At 32.6% G+C, this 21,402-nt stretch overlaps 4 protein-coding genes across 7 annotated transcripts in view; 2 read left to right on the forward strand and 2 right to left on the reverse strand.

Annotated features, from left to right (window-relative positions):
- LOC115440830 (Kv channel-interacting protein 4) overlaps nucleotides 1–10,649 on the forward strand; it is a 224,145-nt gene extending 213,496 nt beyond the window's left edge. For all 4 annotated transcript variants that reach the window (XM_030165315.2, XM_030165314.2, XM_037440316.1 and 1 more), the window contains 3 exons: nucleotides 6,433–6,506; nucleotides 6,893–7,105; nucleotides 7,397–10,649. In XM_030165315.2, coding sequence (XP_030021175.1) covers nucleotides 6,433–6,506; nucleotides 6,893–7,105; nucleotides 7,397–7,507 — 398 coding nt within the window. In that variant the 3' untranslated portion in view covers nucleotides 7,508–10,649. The remainder of the gene's footprint in view (nucleotides 1–6,432; nucleotides 6,507–6,892; nucleotides 7,106–7,396) is intronic.
- On the forward strand, nucleotides 2,394–5,039 carry LOC115440832 (small ubiquitin-related modifier 3). Its single transcript, XM_030165316.2, has 3 exons — nucleotides 2,394–2,609; nucleotides 2,769–2,885; nucleotides 4,551–5,039. Exons 1-3 carry the CDS (start codon nucleotides 2,427–2,429, stop codon nucleotides 4,689–4,691), a joined length of 441 nt encoding a protein of 146 aa, XP_030021176.1. The 5' UTR covers nucleotides 2,394–2,426; the 3' UTR covers nucleotides 4,692–5,039.
- Nucleotides 10,650–11,501: 852 nt separating the features above from the next.
- Nucleotides 11,502–16,840, reverse strand: LOC115440829 (delta(14)-sterol reductase TM7SF2). Its single transcript, XM_030165309.2, has 4 exons — nucleotides 16,509–16,840; nucleotides 15,131–16,427; nucleotides 13,828–14,248; nucleotides 11,502–13,601 (listed from the first exon to the last, which is right to left on the reverse strand). The coding sequence occupies exons 2-4, from the start codon at nucleotides 16,424–16,426 to the stop codon at nucleotides 13,315–13,317; spliced, it is 2,004 nt and encodes a 667-aa protein (XP_030021169.2). The 5' UTR covers nucleotide 16,427; nucleotides 16,509–16,840; the 3' UTR covers nucleotides 11,502–13,314.
- A 645-nt stretch (nucleotides 16,841–17,485) lies between these two features.
- Nucleotides 17,486–21,103, reverse strand: LOC115440828 (probable phospholipid hydroperoxide glutathione peroxidase). The gene is made up of 3 exons (XM_030165307.2): nucleotides 20,641–21,103; nucleotides 19,840–19,979; nucleotides 17,486–18,581 (listed from the first exon to the last, which is right to left on the reverse strand). Exons 1-3 carry the CDS (start codon nucleotides 20,855–20,857, stop codon nucleotides 18,438–18,440), a joined length of 501 nt encoding a protein of 166 aa, XP_030021167.2. The 5' UTR covers nucleotides 20,858–21,103; the 3' UTR covers nucleotides 17,486–18,437.
- Nucleotides 21,104–21,402: the final 299 nt, after the last annotated feature.

Genomic DNA, 21,402 nt, shown 5'->3' on the forward strand with positions numbered 1-21,402 from the left:
GCGCACACTTGCTCACTGGCTGCCAGCCACAAATTCACAGGACATACCCACGCTCCTGTGGATTGTGGTACAGCCATCGTTGTCCATAAAAATCACTTGTGTTTTTTATGCTTTGTGTTTGTAAAGAGAAAAATAATGTTGGTTTACTGTGGTATATACCCTCTCCCTTTTAAATCCGCAGACCGCAAATATTAAATAAACATCGCCTCTCCATTTAATTATATCCAATTACGAATAAATTGTACATAATAATTTCTGTGAGACAGTCGTACCCTGGTCGTTTTATAACTTATTATGCATGGTATTAAAGTATATTTTTGGAGCTTGTGTAATTATTGAGCTTTTTAATGTGATACAACTTGACTGCATCGATGGCGTAATTTGTTTTTTTTTTTACAATTGCCGTGCTGAGGTCGTGGGTTCGAATCCCGAGTCAACAAAGTGATGTTGAGTTTTTCTCCTCAGTAGTCAGAATCAACCCGGTGTCTGAAATTTGTGCCCAATATGGCGATAGGACCGCCTATCACATCATGGTGTGTAATTAGATAGATAGTTCCGTGTTTCATTGCTACTGATTACGATCAGGCGTTGCTCACTATGAACTATGAAGCATGCAACCAGCTCGTCATATTATTCTGATGATGAACGGATTATCCAAATATGCAATACCAAATACCTAGGAATACCTAAAAAGGTTAAAAGTAAAATTCTGCAAAAGTAAAAAAAGGTAAAATATAAGGCCTATTACATTTCATCACTGCTCTAAAATTGCCATCTCATATGAATAGGCTACTCCTTTATTTATAAATACATATTTTTTTATAAATAATATAAAATTAGTACCTACCTATGGACCTTTTTACTTGCGGTACAAGGGATTGTAAAATATTAACATAACATTTTTATTTTTTTTTTTACCGTCAAAATGCCGCAGGTTTATTATTGCACCCCAATGCCCAATATAGTGTAGACACCCTGTGAACACCTGGCATTTAGAATAAGACATTCAAAAATACGATAGGTAAGCAAGTCCCTTCAATGGCGGCTTTGGGGGGACGAAGGGGACAACCACCCGGAGTCTCGCGCTTACACGGGGCCTCGCGAGGTGGGTTATCCTTTTTTTAGGTCCCCATCTTTAAACCAACAAAAGATCTTACGTATTAAAAAGTTGAAATCGGGAAATCGAATGAATTTTACTGGTGGTAGGTCTCTCATATATGTGAGAGTCCGACATGGTACCACCGCAATGTCTATTTCTGCCGCCAAGCAACAATGTGTAGTCACTGTATTGTTCCGGTTTGAAGGACATTTAAAACAATCTAACTTTTATAATTTTACTACCGATCGGGGCCTCGCATCGGCCAAGGCCGACACAGGATGCATAATAATGCTGACTGCACAGAATGATAATATGATAATCTTGCATCGCGTAGGATAAAGTAACTTTAACTCAATATCGATCTTAAAATTCTTTAACCCGAAACAAACGCTCGCAGATAACTTGGCTCTCACTACAGAAATAAAACCCTTGCATCGGCCCCTCGTTTCACAACAAAAATAAAATAATGTAAATATTTATTGTTGTTCAAAATGGGCGCATTTGATGAATACCTAAGCGATGGGCACCATTGCGCTATTCTAAAGAACGCAACAATATTTCTAACGCTTAGAAGCTCCATTCGGCATTTCCAATGTACGCTATGGCCTATGTGCCAGATGTAACGATTCAAAATATTATAATTTAAGTAATTGGCTTTTGGAACAAATAAAATCAAAGGTAAATAAAATAATACACATCTCATATGGTCGTTTGGTACAAATAATGTTTTTTTTTTCGAATCTAGCGTTAGTTTTACTGAAGACGTGGAACTTAAATTAAAAAGTGGGTCTCATTAAAAATTTTTCTTCAAAATATTTCATTCTGGAAATAACAAAATAGATAATAAACGTTTGTTTGATCCCAAAAGTTTATTTTTAATATTTTATATTAGCAAATGCAAAAAACAATATTACTTTTTACGTATAACGGAACGTTCGCAACTCAGCAACACTGACAACCCTATTACCAAACGGATGTATTCACATCACTAACAGCGGAAATTGCAATTTCTGAAAGTTGGTATTGAAGCCAATTGATTTTCTTTTTATATTGTTTCGTAGTGATTATTATTTATTTCATGACAAAATAAATAAGATAATTATGTTGCCATACCACAGCTTATAAATAAAGTTTTATGCGTTCAAACAAATGTTGTTGAAAGCCATAAAAGCACCAAAACATTTTTATCAGTTTTTCTCTATGCCGCTGGGTTATATATATTTTGTAACTATAAATATAATATAAAGGCATATTTATATTTCCAAATAAATATAATTTCGGAGCTTCAGTGCGCAGCTGCGCGCCATTTGCACCGTTATTACCGCGCATGTGTTGGCAGCACTGGGCCGTTTCCTCCAAGCCGCCGTCCGACGCCATTACCACGCCATCGGACAAGCTGTCACTAGTGCGTCTTTATCAAAAATATATTTTGAAGTGTAGAAAACACTGGAAGTTTTGTGTTGATAATTTCAAAAAACATATAAATCTCAAAATGTCTGACGAGAAAAAGGTACGTAAAATTTTATATTGTCAGTGAGCCCATCAACCTAAATGTTTCACCGACATGGCGTACTTTACAAAATGTGGTTACATTTCTTCGAATCGAAAATATTTGTAGAATTTTACCAGGTAACACTATATTTATCAGTTTGTTTTGTTAAATTTTCAGGGGGAGAGCGAACACATCAACTTGAAAGTCTTAGGTCAAGATAATGCCATTGTCCAATTCAAAATAAAGAAACACACACCTCTCAGGAAACTGATGAATGCCTATTGTGACAGAGCTGTAAGTAACGCCTATAATTGAATAATATCCCACATTATTTGTCTCTGAAAACCTAGTAACTTAACTGTCAATCAAAAAAGATTTTGGCGCTTACTGAGTGCTATCTTACACCGGCAAGAACTGCCTACATTATTAGTTGAATGCCGTCAAAGCTGTAAAATTTTATATGTGAATAATAATGATAAAGGCATTTGCGATACATGTTATACACTTATTTTGTTGCAAATTGTAAATGGTCAACAATGGTTACTCTGAGCAACATTTTACCCACCATGGTATTTTTGTTACTCTCGCCGAATAAAGTCGTATGATGTGAACCAGTGCCTCCTATTTACCATTTTGAATCATAGGTCTTTAAATTTAAAAATAACAAACCTTGGAGGGAATCTGAAATGCTTACTCCGCCCTTCACTTTTCAACACTGAGAAACCATTCTATATTTTTGTCAGCTTATAAAATTATCGTGTTACATCAATTTCTAAATATCTGAACATTGTTTACACGCCATTTTGCTTATTATATTAACTCATTACATTTTACAATCAACACAAAATTGACTAAACACACCTAATAATTTGACCCACAAATGCCTTATAATATACCCCAGCATTTCTATTTGTTATGTATGACCCAATAAAACCTTTATTTGAATTAAGAACAAACTTACTTTTTTTATGGTTTTCTAAATCTTACATAGATAAAAACTACTTGTCTCATATTTGCATAATGATTTAACATTATAATATTCTGTACACCTGATGCTCATAGATATATGAATAACTATATGGGCATAACATCATAGTAAGTGTGGGAAGTCAAAATGAGAAGAGCATTATATCTATAAAATTACCTTTACATCTGCAGCTTAACATTTCATACTATTATGTTTTACTTCTGTTGATGAATATTCCTTAACTATTTGTTTTGGCAATGTTTTCTGCTCTACTAATTTCATTTATCTAGATATTGTGAATTAATAATTGCACAATACATTGTAATATAAAGAATATACCTTATTTTGAACAAAAGGTACTCAGTAGTTTAAGCAAATATTTGAGCAACTCTATGCTGATCTATCTAAATGAGTAGCTAAATGCTGAGAGTTTATTTGGTTGCAGCCAATTTATAAATGTTATTAATTTTTAAAATCTTCCAAAATATAACAATCTTAATCAAATTTAGGGCAGGGATAAATGTATAGTGTCAAGTAACTTGCATTTCTGCTAAAAGCTTCCATAGCAAAAATTACATGGTAGTATTTATACACTATAAAAAATTTAAAGGATCATTTATATTGAATTCATATTGCTAATCAATATTATGAAATGTGATAATATATAACAACATTTACTGGTGGAAGGCGGCTCGTATTCAAGGGCCCACCTCTGAGTCTATTTCTACCTTCAAGCCAAAGTATGCACACTATTGTGTTCCTATTTGAAGGTTACAAACCCAACATAGTGACTGGGCAACTTAACATCTTATTTATTTTAATTTAGTAATTTGGGAACAACAAGCGCAGTTGAGTGCTTATGGTGCACTTTAAAATTCAAAGTTCTGTGTGATATTGCTACTCTTTATTGACAGGCGAGTGGTATACTTATCTCATAATTCAACTGCAATAATAACAAATATATTGTTAAATAAACAAATTCATTGTTTCAGGGTCTATCAATGCAAGTTGTTCGATTCAGATTTGATGGTCAACCTATCAATGAAAATGATACACCAACATCATTGGAAATGGAAGAAGGAGATACAATAGAAGTTTATCAGCAACAGACGGGAGGGGTGTCTTTAGTGTAAATTTAAGTAATAAGGAACTGTCCATGTCCCATGCATGGGTGATGATGTTCATGCTCTGTCTAACATTAAGTTAATTTTAATGCTGCACATTCTTGTAAAACTTTTGAGTTGCACAGCTCAGCCCAGCTATGTGTAGTGCGCCTCAAAAGTTTTGTTAGGTATTTTGGAAGGCGAACCAAATGACTAGGTAACTTCAACTGGTAATTCCATTGTGATAATTTTTGCTGACTACATTCAGAAGCCATGAAGCCAGTGTTTTTAATTGGAGCGTCCCAAATATTTATTGGACTAGCGTCTAAATAAATTTAATGTACCAACTATGTCTTTAATAAAGTAAATGTAATACTTGTTTTGTCTTTTATTCGTCATTGATATTGGCAGGCTAAATTGATGTAAAAGTTTAATAGTGGTTGCAAGTTATTAATGATTAATGATGTATGCTTTAGGAAGCCATGTGTGCAACCACCAGTTTTAGTTGCATTTTTATTGTAAAATTAATGACACATGATACATAATTTGAAAATTACCAAAATTAAGATAACATATTTTAGAAACAAAAAATATCTGTTCTATAAATTTCGAGGAAATATATAGCTTCTAAGAATTCTGTTAGCAAGCGGTTCGTTTTGCTAGGGGTAGCACCTAACCACACATTTACCAAACTACACATAAAAGATTAAAAAAACAAGTTCTTAGACTGCCTTGCTGTAGATAGGGTAAGAAGTTTGCGCCACATAAATTGTGTTAAATGAGTCATCGAGTCGATGACGTAATACTGATTCAAGTATGACTAAATACTTAAGTACCTATTTTTATATTACAGAAATAAATGACCATATCTTGTATTACCTATTTCGATATGCACATGGTAGGCACACGAATCACTCATTTGTAAACCAAAACCTCTGGTTTTATGCTTGCACAATAATTTCAATATAATCCTAAAAAAATGTTATTCAATATTTTTAGTTGACCAGTATAAAATACATCTAGAAAAATCTTACAGCTTTTATAAGTTTAGCATATTATTTCAATTTTTTTACATTATTAAACAATAAACCTTCGTATTCGAAATCAATAAAATTTTAACTTATTAATAAAAAATGCACCTACTGTAAATTATACAGAACATTATTACTGAAGAGGATGTAGTATTGCTAATTACATAAGGTCAGGGCCCAGGGGCCCTATTCCATCTACCGGGGCAGCTACAAAAAAAGCATGACCCAAAGAGCCGTGACGTCACTACCAAGTGCCGGGTGACTTAATTTTAATTTAACTATTATTTAAATTCCATTTGTTATGAAACTACTTACGTTTTATAAATCTAGATTTTAAAGTGAAATCAAAATGCAGATTTTTGACCGTTATTTTGTAACGCTGGAGTGCATCGGTTAGATAATTAGAAAATACAATTTCGGCGAACCTTCGAGATACTTCGATGCAAAACATTCCCTTTCAAGTTTTACTTCCCTAGCATTAGGTAAATCACAGTTCCAGTACATGGACGAGATGTGGAGAGCGAGCATGCAACAAGATCGGGTGGCAGCGTGTCGTGTTCAGACTCGGCTTTAGTCCCTAACGACTTCATTTTTAAAAAATCACGTAAGCCTCATTACTATCGGGCGACATCGCCTATTATGAACATATACTCGATTTACTTTTAAATATAAGTACTGTAAGGGTGTGCACACAGGAAGCTAGTTAACAAAATTTTAATAAATCCTCTCTTTCGTTTCAGCAAACACCGCTCAATACGCACATTACGTTTTCAACACACTGGACCAAGACAGAAGTGGCTTATTAAGTTTTGAGGTAAGAGATACCTACTATTATTTTTCCTCGTAAGAACTAAAAATATTCACAAAACACGTAATTTACTGTAATAACTGGTTTTTACTGCCACCGTGGCGTATTCATATCACCGTACGAATGCAGTCCTGAGGTCTCGGGTTCGATCCCGAGCCGGGCAGGGATTTTGAGTTTTTTACTCAGTTGCAGCCCGGAATCTGGAATTTGTGCCCAATATTGTGATAGGCTCTCCACAGAGAATGCATAGGGATGCATCCTCTTCCTCGCCGTATGTATTCCCATGACTATAGGAACACACGACGGAAAGTAAGTGCACCAGCTGCGCCTCTGCCTACACCTTCGGGGATAAAAGGCGTGATTGTGTGTAACTGCTATTAATATTTTCTCAGGAATTTGTGACTGGCTTATCAATTCTATCAAGAGGCACATTAGAAGAAAAACTGCGATGGACATTCTCTCTGTATGATATCAATGGAGATGGTTGCGTTACTAAAGAAGAGATGACTGAGATCGTCACTGCAATATATGACCTCATGGGGAAGATCGTTGAGCCTGTCATAGATGATGATGCCGTACGAGAGAAGGTTGAAAGACTGTTTCAGGTGGGTAAAGGAAAATAGTAAGACAGTAAATCCCGCATAAAAAATATTTTTTTACGTTAAATCTGTAGTGTTTAAAGGGCAGTTATTTTATTATATAAGAACAAACACCATGCTTGCTATCACTAATCATTTATACTAAGTAATAATTGCCTACATCAAACAAATCTTTCATTTATGTTCTCAAAGATTCACGTTGATAACTGAAAATACTATTAATTTAAATTGTCAGCCTTTCCCAATATTAGTGTGAAAATAGATAAGTACCTAAAGGTAAAATGTTCACAATTTCAGAAGATGGATTTGAATCGCGACGGCGTGTTGACTCTGGACGAATTCCTCGACTGTTGCCTGCGAGACGAAGAAATCTCGAGATCGATGGGTGTCTTCGACAGCAACTTCTGACGGCCCGCGGTCCGCGCACGGCTCCCATGCCGCGCTTCATGATCTCTCACAAAACCATATATACAGTAGGATACGTACTCCAAACGAACATTATTAATACGATATTTTAACATTCAAACAGGTTAGGACCTTTTTCCAGCTTAATAAAACCAGTTATGTTGATTGTATCGTTATAAACTTAACCTACTTTGGCGTTTTATAATTTGTTGCTTCTGTAAATTGTACTTGTTACATCTAGGTCTCGTTTCTGCCTAGAAAATTATGCCTCCCATGTCAAGTAAATCATGTCTCAAATGATGTGATAAGCGTTTGTAGTTGCTAGACACCTATTACATCCACGGTCGCTAGTTCATTCTTCATAGTTATAACAACGCCTGTTACAATGATGTTGACATCCTGAGCACAATCCGGTACTTATAGATACCTACTACCTACCAAATATATCAGACAGGCATAATACCCACTATACCTTTAATACATAAAGTAAAATACCCACATTAAAATTTTAAATAAAATTACATGCAGTTAATTTCAAAATTTTTTTTGGTGTTTGAAGATACAAACGAGGCATTAAATATCAAATTAGGTAAATCCATGACAGCTACAAACGCAGAAACGCATAAATTCAATTGCGAAGATGGTCAAGTATGTACCGAAATAAAATGTTTATTGAAATAATTACATGACAAAATTCATATCATTTGAATTTAAATTGCGCGTACACCGAGCTGTAATAAATGAAAAAAGACAGCATTGTAATGGATATAGCCCCAAATAAAAAAAATTAGACAAACTTTCCTTTCCTTGCAACTTTTTCTCTAGTTAAAATAATGTATTTCTATTTATAATATTGATGGTAGACCTAACATTCCTTTAATATTAAAATGATGATGTACTGTTGTGAAATGCATTTTATGCCGAAATGCTCACAGTACCATTAATTTTACACAAGTGTCTTTAATAAATCACCTTCATAGATAGAAACGGTTTACCGTATTCGTCTTTGATCATTCATATTCTAACTGTACGCCCTTATTAGTAAGATGTCTTAACTTCTAGTTATAAAGTTCTTTTAGAATACTTACGTCAGAAACAAGGTCTTAAGCTAGTGACTAAAAGTCTTCGGAATTCTGTAAATTGTAGTTATATGGCTACTGTCTATAAATCTTAAATTTGTCGTTGAAAAATATAGGTACTTATAAATATTTTTAATTACTATCAAATTGCTTGGAACTTTTTACAAATTAAAAGGACAAATATCTATCTGTCATGAAATCAACGTTAAATTTATTATCTAAAACTATCATCCACATTGCTTTATCATCCCTCAAGCTATGGCTTCTTATCGTTTTTATTAAAATCGTTCCGGCCATTTTTAATAGAATGTAGTATATAATAATTTATTGAAAGTGGTTTACCTGCATCTACCACAATATACTTAGACCTTATAATTTTGATAATGGCATCGACTGATTATCCGCAGCAAATAGGTACCATGTCCTTAGAAATCCCATAATGAGATTTATCCCCATAAGTTGGCCTAAGATAATTTTGAATTTGTACCCACATACTCTAATAATATAATAAATTGGACATGAAAACACTGCCATATCATAAAATTGTTCGAATTGAACATATTTTACCTACCTATACTAACTCATTCATTGTTCGCTTCTCATTTCCCTGTCGCCGTGACAATAATTTGAAAATTCCTGTACAATATTAATCTATTCTATATTTTACTTATAATATGTAGACGTTCTTTTAATCCAATGGAATAATATTTTTAAATCCAAATTACTTAAATCTCGTCAAAAATCCTTATCCCTGCAAGAGTATTTTCGAAACTATCACTCATTTATGTATATATATAATTGTAAATAGTTAATAAAATAGATTTAAATGTGTATATTTTCATAGTGAATGTTAAATGGAACCAAATAATTAGATGGCGTATTTAACCACTATTTAATTAAAAAAGATAAACTAGATAAATGAAAAATCATGCATGTGACGGTAAATAAATGGTTAATTCAATGTGATTATAAAAGTGATGAAACTTTAAATTTGTTTAAAAATTAAAATAACTGGCATATTCGCTAGAAACCCAAGATGCAGTTAAAATTGATGGAGTAACTGAATAACTATTTTCCCGTGAATGTTGTAATAAAATTTATTTATTCATCGAGCTTAAAATAGATAAGAATGTTTGTGTGTCTTCCCAAAATAGAACCATTAATTTTGAAAAATGTAACTTCCATAAATCTTGATATTCTTACAAATAAATAATGACGTCTCGTACATAAATTATGCAATCGTTTAGAAGTAGTTATGTATGTACAAGTACGTATTAACTCTACCTACTTACGTCCGATACATTTTAACTTACTCTTTTACTTCATTTCGAAAAACAGTGAGCATAGATTAAGAAATGAGTCTTATGATGTTTAGAAGTTTAAACTATGAGCATAAAAGAGTTGATTATATTTTATTTAGCCCTGTAGTAATTTCAATTAGGTTAAATTAATCATTTTATTGTATCAAATTATTTGAGTAGGTATTAAATTAAATTATTTTATGTGGTATTTTAAATTATGTAAGAATCCATCATATTATACATGTGTACTGGAATGTAATTTATGTTAATAGTTGTATTATACTTGTCTAATAAACCAGTAATTTATTCGTGCCAAAGCTTGAAAAAACGCAACCTTAAATACAAATATGCAAACTTACAACGGCTATCTGTTAAGTATATTGTGTATTGCTTACAAGATAAATTAAGTACTTAATTACATAAAGATTTCATCTTTATATTATTTCATGTTCATGATAGGCCTATTAGGTGAATAAATTAATATATCGATTTTGTCGTTTTAAGATCCGTGTAAACTAGATAAAATCTACAGGTACTTGGTGTTAGTTATTTTAGTGTAGAGGCTGTATCGTCCTAAAGGACTTACATGTCAAACTCACAGTGCTTTATTTCTTTTAATCAAACAAATAAATCCACTAATTATCATTTCTAATATATTAATTACACAGATGTTCGTTGGAAATAAATTACATATCAGTCAGTCGGCATTTTTAATATTTGGTTTTCGAATTTTTCGTCAGTACTCGCCGTCTAACTTGCAGAAAATAATTGGTATCGAAACGTTACATACTAATAAAAGGTATCGATATTACAAATGAATCTAAGCGTAGAATTTTAATAATATGATTAATAAGTATAGAACGCGAGTACTGCATAAGTATCTGTGCATTGGGTGGGTAGCATACGTTAAATGTTTAAATTCCCTTGTATAACAATTGCACTTACCTGTGTTACATAGCGTGGACGTAAATATGTTTAGAAAGAAAATCTGTAAGTAGATATGTATTTGAATATTGAATTGTTTATTTACAAATTGTATGTGTATTTTATAGAAAAATAAATAAATGGAATCTAATTAATGTTTTAAGTTATTACACCAAATCTTCCGCATAACTTCGCATAAATCCGAACCAGATGTAATTTCTGGATCCCAATACAACTTTTTGTTTAAATAAGTCACAGCCCTCGTATAAGGGCACACGAATTAACTGATAAAGCGGCGATAGCCTAGTTGGGTGTGGAACGGACTGTCGAGACGAATGTCCGCAGGTTCAAAACGCAAGGGCACAGATCTGAGTTTTCTAAAAAATAAATTATATGTGAAGAATTTGTGAATTATCGCTTGCTTTAACGGTGAAGGAACACGTCGTCAAGAAACCTGCATACCTGAGAAGTTGTCTATAGGAATTTTAAGGGTGTGTGAAGTCTACCAATCCGCATTAGGCCAGCGTGATGGACTAAGACCTTATCCCTCTCGGTAGTAAATGATCCGTGCCCAGTAATGGGACAGTATATAATACTGGGCTGATGATGATGACGAGTTAAGCGATAACTAGTATTTTCGAACATCTGAAATAAGTTCTGGAAAGGTAAGTAGTTTAAAAGAAAACAAATATGTATTAAATATTTACAAAATATTTATTCAATCATTTAAGATAAATTGAAACGCCTTAATGTAAGAAATACATAATCTTTTATAAAATATAACAGCTAATTTATCAGTCACCTGTATACTATTAATTTAATTATTATTAATTTTTAAAAATATTGAAGTAAATATGCGTCAAAATAGGAATAGGATCGTCAACGACCTCTACTTGGCACTATGGCTTGTAAACTGTAGTTTATAACAATAATATTTTTCTTAATCAATATATTTTGTAAGAGATTCTACGTGCAATAGACTATAGATGTAATATGTTGAGCAATTTATTGCTCGTTAAATGTTATCCAATGGCTTGCCCAATATATATGTTAAAGAGTACCTAATACATTATCAAAATATAGTCTCTAATTTCAAATTCGGCGGGCATTGCCAAGTCTTACTTTGATAATTTAACTCGTTAATTACTAATCATTTGCCCTACAATGCTTTTTTCTAGACAATCGATAAACATACAAATCATTTTTTAAATATTACCGCCATATTACAACACAGTATAATTAGATTTCATTATATATTTTACTTTGTCTTGAACACGTGTAATTTGAAGATTTAAATTATGTAGAAGTATTAAGTAGTAAATACATAACATCGAGCGCTATAATATTTATATTATATTAACTATGATAATACATATTTTTGTAATACTAAAATGAAGGATATTCCTTTGAGCACATGCTGCTGTACTACAAGAATAGTACTACAAGCTACATAATATTTCTACCGAATATTGCTTTGACACGCTCAGTTTTTAAAATTGTATAGACTACATAATAATTAAAACTACATTTCTAAAAATACTTAAGTCTACTATCTTATAATTGAATCTAATTATTAAAGTCAAAAAATAATTCTAACGTAAATCGTAATACATTCGAGTGTAGATATAAAATTATATTAGCCTAAGAAAAACCTAATAAAACTTTTGTACATTTTTAAAAATAAAGTAAATTAATAATAGTTCGAATACATACAATAGTCGAAAATAAACTTCGCGTTGGTCACATTGGGGAGAAACAGAAAAATAACTACAATTATTACTACATAAAATGATAAAACCATGTATGTGACTGTTGGTTAAATCAGGTGACTGTTTATAAAAGCAGTATAACCTCTAGTAGTTATTGTAAATAAAAAGAACAGGCTTTATCAAAAGATTAAAAAATTGTACCAATTCGTATTTAGACGATACAGAGAGACGAACACACGACACATGCATTTTTTTTGGTGTAAAATTATGTTACTAAAACACTTGTAAAAATTTCATAACAATATTTGCCAATCATTTATATCTAAAATACCTAAATAATCTCAAATATAAATTTATAGTACTTATATAAATCTTATGTACACTCTGTAATAAAATAGTAAATATTCTTTCATAATATAAAATAGACATTACACATTGTAACATGTACATGTAATAATAGTCAAGATATTGATTGCTTTGTGATGAGTTTTGATAATCACTTTTTAATTGCATTTCTTTTAAGTCTACAAACTTTAAAATCTACGCGTCAAGTTCTTAATCAATTTTGACAATCATGTGAAAATTTAATTTTTCATTAATTTTTTTCAAAACATTTTTATTGTTATGAAACTATTACGTAAAATGTATGACGATTTTTATTAAATAAAATTGCTCAAAAACAGAGGTAAATGAATTTTTTCGACGCGTTTTAAAAATATCATTCCTTCACCAAATTTAAATACAAAAGTTCCGAATTGACAATTAGAGAGCTGATATAACCTTGCACATTCTCAGTATCATAGTATTTTTGGTATGATTACTGACGGAACTTTTTTGCAATATCTGTGCCAGGCGGCGCCATAGCGACTTCTGCACCGGTAGTGGTCCCGCCATACACGGTAACCCAGCCCAAGTATTGTCAGTATAGCTGGCACTGCCGCTATATACTTTTTAGATAAAAGGCCAGGCAAAGCTAAACAAATATGGATAATAATATCGCCAGTGTAGTTCGGATGCCGCAATACGCCCCAAAGACCAGAGATGAGCAGTTTATTCCCATGGAACGTTGGCATCGAGTCTAAGTCTGTGAACGAAAAAAAAAATTAATTGATACAAAAATTAAACACCGGCTACTGATAAATAATTACACGAATTTTATATATTATTTATTATGGTAAATATATCTACAAATGAAGAGAGGATAGGGCTAAAAGCTCAATTACTAATTATAAATAGATTAATCATGAAATATCTATAGGCGTAACTAAAATAAATAAAATTTGTATATAAATAATATACTCTCAACTTACTTGCCAAGCTGGGAAGCAATGGATTCGCCCGGAACTTGTGTTTAATATTATTACTAGCAAGCATGACAAATAATCCCAATGTAAAGAGCACAGAAGCAAAGACCAAAGCATTAGTCGACAGGACAAGTTTACTATCTGCCACATGTTTAGATATTGTTGTGAAGTAGTAAGGATAAAGTGCACTCGACACAATCTGGAGGTACCCAACACCCTCAGACTGCCAATAAAATGTGCTGGTTATCTTGTACTCCTTTACAATAAAGTTAAGAATATAAATTATTTGCATTATTGTGAATACTATAATTGTGGGTTGTAACTGTACTTTGTTCAGTATCTCTTTGTAGTTCTCTATTGTGAGTTGCACTTTATCATTTATTTGAAGATGGATGCCTTGAGAGAGTATAAATAGTAACAATATCAGCTGAAACAAAACAAGTTTTCATTAATGTTGTATAACAATATCAAATTAAGATAACAGCATATTCCTGCATAGTTCATATCTGTTATTAATATTCCAAGTCACTAATAAACTATTAGAACATGTTTTCCTCAATTTTAAGCATGAATGTATTAACTATACCTATATAGCATAGGTGTTGATAAATCATAAAGCAATGTTGCACTATAGTGAAATGATACTTGTTACAATTCCTTTAATGTTCAATTTGTATTGTAATGTTGTTCCCAATTATTTGCATTAATACTATTTGTGTTAAGTACTTATAATGAACACAATTAACCACTAGTTGGTTTAGCTGTATTTCCTGTATTTTATACAGGTCATTTTGACATTGTGATACTAAAAGAAACCTAAAAAAACTTATCATCTAAAATAACACCTTATACTTAGTTACTGGATATGTAAATAAATACTGTATATGTAACACAAGAACACACCTTTTAAAAAATGAAAAAGGGATTATTTGTGGAAAAATACATTATTCACAAATGAATTTTAACACAGCGTTAGGAGAGATAAATATGATTATGTGGTTTCATTTATTAACACCATATCAAATTGACCTTGCATAATATACTATAAAAATATTCGGTATATTTGGTGACCAATGTAAATGCACAGGAAAAATGACAATTATAATTATCTACATAACAAATATAAATCTTATTGTAGTGTTGAGGAAATGCGAACTCAGCAGTATGCCAGTACATTTTATGGTGCTGGTATTATACTTATCTGAATAGTTTTAAGAAACAACTATTTTGGTAGACTATCATTTTTTTTAAACAAATTAAGTTAAGTCAAAGAAAAATTAAATATATTTGAAACAAATCGCATACTTACAGTTGTAATGTTGCATGTTCTTGAAATCAAAACCTTCACATTCAATTTTTTTAGGTAGCAATGGATCTCCCGTCCCATGAAGAAATCGTATAATCTGTATCCTGTGTTTCCATATGTGTTTAACTCATTATCTTTGAGTCTCCTACTCTTAATGTAGACCATAATACTCAAAATAAATCCAAATATATAAGATGTTGCAGCCAATTGCAAATATTCATTGACAATGACTTCTTTATTTAATACTTGTAGATATTGCAATATATAAACCAAACCAACAGTAAATAGACTTGCAAAAAATGCATTGAAACAGTATTTATGATCTCGTCCATCCATCAAGTCTGCTTTTGTACCGAATATGGGAATAACAGCAAATACAGTTTGAATAACAAGCAGACTGGAAATCAATCCTAGTGATCTCAAACTAAGCCAGAATTGCAAATCCTTATATTTATTCAGATCTATATTAAGGGAGCATGAATGTTTGCATGATATTATTATACTGCAAACTGTTAACGGCATTAACAGGATCAAAGCTGCAGCCCCAGCACGGCCTCCAAACTCCCATCTACTTGAAATATTGGTCAGGCTGCTTATGCTACTCCTCAATGGTGTAGCAAGTTTCCTAGTCACCGATTTGGACTTTTCCTTTGGAATTTCCTCATATACACTTTCTTCATCAGAAAATTGGTCAAGTGATTTACTGACCGAGTTGCTGTGAGTAAGTGACTTACTAACGCTTCTGCGTAATTCAGCATCGTCGAACTTGTCTTTGATCTCTCGTAGCCGACTCGATCGTCGCGGCGTCAACTCAGCCTCGACCGATCTATTCCGCAAGCCATAACTAAAATCAACAGCATCTAAGCCGTTGACCTTTCCTAACACGAACTCGTTCTGTGCTAATGTTACATCCTTGGTTGCAAATTCAGATCGTTTGGTAAGTGTGCTTTGGAAAGACTCGAATTTAGATGAATAATCTACGAGCCTCACCGCTAAGTCAGATTTAATAGCAGGCCGCTTTGAAGGGGATTTTTGAACGACTTGCGGCTGTATCTCAGCAGTTTGTTTGGTTTCTTTAGTGGTTCGAGAAGGCGACTTACGAGCTGGAAACTTAGATTCCGGTTTTCTACTGGGCGATTTCCTTGAGGGTGACTTTTGCGTCGACCGCGCGGGAGAACTTTTCCTTGGTGAACTTTTCCGCGTTCTGGCGGGAGACCGCACTGGCGACACACCTTTCCGAGTGCGCACCGGACTTATATTAGCAACACTGGTTCTAACTCGACCGCTTCTTGTAGACATACTGTAACAAAATAATATGTACAACTGGTCACTTTGGTTTCTAAAATTATCACGAAAAACCACACGCAAAGATGATTATTACCTGTCACGTTAATAGAATATGCATCTATTCACAGTAACACAGTTAGGTTTTAATATATTATATTTTTCCAGAGAACACAATAATACAAAATACCGTTTACAAACAAATTCACGCAAGCAAATCAAAAAGTACCCAACACGTTAAACGCAAAAACGAACGAAGCCAAGCGCCAACGACGCTAGAATGAATTTAAAAAGTCTCCTGTGATTGGCTAAAAATAAATGTCACTATCTTTAGACTTTTTGTCTTTTTCTATCTCTTTAAAATAAAAAAAGATAGTAACACTTTTATAATATTGGCAAGACTGATGTAGTAAACTTCCTATTTCTGTGTGTTAAAACCGAAAACTAACGATTATTCCCCGATTAATCGAATCTATGTAACGCTTATAATTTGTTACATTCCCATTGACTTACCTACGCCTCATGACAAAAGTACATGAATTGTCCGTGTACAAGTTTGATCACGTCATAATATTATTAAAATAATATAATAATTATAATATAAGAATATGCATTGACCGATGTACGTCGCGACGTGACGCCCTAAACTTTGCTTTATTCATGTACACGACACGACGCGACACGGCGTTTATATGCTGTAGTAACATGGTTTGTACAACCATCGTACCGTTTGCAACCTTTTCATTAAGTACGTAAGGTTTGTGTATTATATATTCTATAAGTTTAGCGAATATAGGAAATATAATTAAATAGAGTTATAGTTAAAAATAAATATAGTACTCGATATATTATTTTAAAAACATAACTTTACTAGTAGTCGGAGCAAAAATAAAACGCTTAAGCGGATACACAATACACTCTCTAGAGTAAAAGGTATTTCCTGAGGATATTAATCTCAGTTATGCATCTTCAACATTTATATTGAAATAGCAATAATAGCGTAACTATAACTTGAGTTGAGTTGGGTTGTAACAGTATTCACTAGTTAAATATTTGGTCAAATAATAAGATTAATTAATTTATTTAACAATTATGTATTTTCTTGTAATCAAAATTGTGCGACATAGGTTAAGCAACTTCCGTACACTTTTAAAATACTTTTAATGAGATAAATAATTATCAAAAACATGTCTTACTTTTGAGTATAACTCGAAAAATTAAATCACCCCAACATTTTAATGTAAAGAAATGAATCTAAGTCTCCTAAATTTAAATTTTTTCTACATTTTTAATTGAGGTAGTAAATAGCTTAGAAGGGTCATCAGTACATTTGAACAAACCAGCGAAGAACAAACGGCCGTCAGAGATTCCACAAACTTTTTTTTTGATAGGCCCCTTTCAAAATTTTGCTGATTCCGCTGGAGTTTTTTTTAGGTTTCGCAGAGAAGTGCTTGATGAATACCGCTCAGCCATCGCGGAGAGTTATATTGGGGTCACCGAGCCGCTGGTTACAGATCTTCTCTATTGAGAGGGTCTAAACTTAGTCCGCTGACCTAAACTTGCGGGTTGGTAGACTTTGTATTGGTATAAGCCGATGCATTAAAGAAACGATTCTAAAATGGCGGCTTGTACTTACGTTGACAGCTATATAGCATACAGTTAGTAAATAGTATGTAAAGTTTCAGGTCTAAGATTTTTTTCAAATTAATAATATTTAATAAGCATTCAATTATAACCATGATTATTAATGAATATTACTATTCATTATTTTTCTGTCTGCGGTACGCGCGTGAATGAGTTTGGACAACACTAGTGTACACTGTACAAGCGAGAGAAGATGATAAGCGCCGCCATTTTAGATTAGTTTCTTTAATGTAACGGGTTATACCTATATGAGTAGTTGGTTAGCTACTGGAAAATATTTAATAGAAGGGTAATTTATATTGACCGACTTTATTCCACTGATTTGAATACAGGGAGCGAAATAATGATTTATAATATTAGTAAGATTACAAATGGTCATAAGTCACCAGTAGCGCTCAAGATTTCTGACCAAATTTAATGGTTCCACTTTACACTCGTGCCTCTCTACAGGCACTCCGTCTTTATTTATGATAAATTTTGTAAAATTCCATTTTATGAAATTTCCTTTTGGGGTCCCTTGTTTTAGCTGAAATAAATAAATAGAACTTAATATTCAGATTATATTATCTTTGGTGGGTCTTCTGATTGAAATTATTATTTTACTTGAAAATTAAACGAGTATGCTAAGGGCAACCCACTAACGGGTTACAAACCTCGGCTCTACGGTCACTGGTAGATGATGAGACCTCAATGATTATGAATAAGGTTATTTTCTAACCTAACGACATAAAACGTATTTGTATAAAAATAAACGTAACCTTACATGACGGGAAAGGCATACTGGACATACTTACTAGGATTCTCTGACGTAAAACATACAAAACATAGTCATACTTACTGCATAATATCTGCACGCTCACGCAAACATGTTTACCTACTCCTACCACCTACATAATCTAACTCATTACAATGACTAATCAAATATTTAAAAAATAGAAGATATTTTGTTAAAAACAATTCAATTGATTCACGTACTTGCTTATCTATAGATAATCTACAATCTACTTACATGAAGTATGTTAGATTATTCACATACTTTACAAATCCGTTACTCTATTTGATAATATTATGTTTTTATTTATATTGTGATGTATGGGCGTTGTCAGCACAAATTTGTAGTAAGTATTATACTCAAATACTTTACTAATAATGAGAGTTTTACTATTGAACATAAGTATTTTTATTTGCTGAGGACAACCCATTATTAATATTAATAACCATGGGTTGCCCTCAGCATGGTCACTTAATTTCAAAGGGTGGCGAGCGCCTTAAGTGCTCACCCAAAAGTCCGATGTGTTTGTATAAGTCGACCCTAGTCACGCTAACAAATGTAAGAAAGATGCAAAAAACAAATCAGTGAAGTCACGTGTTTTATTGCCGATCTGGAAATTGAATCCAAACGACTAGAGTCTAGACCAATGAGCTGAGGTATCTTTATTTGGATACATATGTATAAATACAACGTTCAATATGCGAAGATACTCTAAATAGTTGAATGGTGTACATAATTTATTTTATTATGATTATGGAAAAGTAAATCATGAAAACCGAGTAAAGAACATAGGCATTGAAAATCGACAGAGCAAAGCCGTAACAAAAGAAAAAGAAAAGAAAGCCACTTGTCAGAGAACATCTGTTAGCCGCAACAATCATTTTATTTCTCTCATGCTTATTATTTAATGGTTGTAGGTAGGTACCTAAGAATGATCAGTAGATCCATTATCAATGTTTTGCAATTGGGTGACTAGTTACTTAATTTAAAGGTAGAAATTGAAACTATTTGCCTTCAAAAACTTCCACAGAGGACTAGCCCCTTCTCCATTGACATCAACTTTATCGTACATATCAAAATATAATGCGTAGTCCAATGTTTCTTTTTCTTCACCAGAAAATTGCCAACAGGGGAACGCTAAAATTCTCAAACCTACAAAAATTATGAAACACGCATCAAGTCTTTATCCTAGAAGGCAGCGGTGCAACCAGTTCACCCACTTTTTAGCTGTGTATTCCTTTCCATGATATGTTAGAGGGCGAGCCTGTCGCCATGTTGGCCACAAATATGATATATAGCCTAATACGAAAAAGAAAAACCCCGCATCACTTTGCCTGACCGAGGATTCAATACTAGAGCCTCAGAGCAGTGTTGTACTGCGGACATATTAGGTATAACTTCGCCACCGAGGCAGCCACATAATATATTATGAACCGAGTAATTATGTACTTAAAACATGGTGGAAATAAACTCGAAATACATAGATATAGATTCGAATTGACACAATTAACGTAGGTGACTAAAGGTAATCTATTAAAAGAAAAATATATAATTCTATACATTTTCAATATAAAACATTGCGCTTTAAATTAATTACAGTAATAAGTCAGATAATTTATGCTATAAATAAAATCAGTATACCTAGCTATTAGTTAAGTAGGTACAAAGTTGAATTATATTTACCAAGGCAAATAACTTGTCTACTCTGTAACCCTAATCAAAGATCGTACCTCAGAATCGTATCCTGTAGGAAAACTGTACGAATCCACCCCAACAATCGACAAAATATTTTTATCTAAGGCTTTTTACTAACCCTTGTTTTCGCCGTATTTTGCAACAAGCTCATTAAATTGCGCATAATGATGTGCAGTAAAACCGCATTTCGACGATACATTTACAATTATACACACATGTCCTTTGTACGCTTCTAATTTAACGTTTTCGCCCTTAGCGTTTTTAACTGTGAATTCATGTATTGACCTAGCTTTATTGTAGTCCGGATTGATTACGTTTGTAACCGACTTATTCATGATTATATAAAAATAAAATTGCTAGAAAATTAATAGATAATAATATAAAATAAACCAATACAAAATTATTACAAAATTAAAGGTGTAAATAAAGATATGTAAACTTATGACAGCTTCAGATTGACAAGGTCAAAGAGAATTATAATTTATACGGAAAGATAAGGTTCAATAAAGTTTCGTACTACAAAACCACAGCCTCATAGTATAAAAACTATGAAACCTATCTAATTAAGGTACTACATTCAAATATTTTTGTTTTATCGGCTACCTATAAAATAACTTAGGATACTCGAATTATCTGATCCATCTAGATTATCTATGTAGACAGACACCGAAATACTTTTTTACGTAAAACTATAAAAAAAACCTTATTTTGTTTGGTCTATTCTATCGATCGGATCGTTTATTAAAAACGGCCCTAACACGAATGGGTGAATAGATATGGAATAAAGTTAGTCGCATCATTTAAAATAATACTATTACTTATCTTGTTTGTGTAAATTAATAAGGGCGTTAATCTCATTGTAGAGTGTGTATCAGAAACT

The sequence above is a fragment of the Manduca sexta genome, chromosome 19 (assembly GCF_014839805.1).
Source record: "Manduca sexta isolate Smith_Timp_Sample1 chromosome 19, JHU_Msex_v1.0, whole genome shotgun sequence".
NCBI classification, from domain to species: domain Eukaryota; kingdom Metazoa; phylum Arthropoda; class Insecta; order Lepidoptera; family Sphingidae; genus Manduca; species Manduca sexta.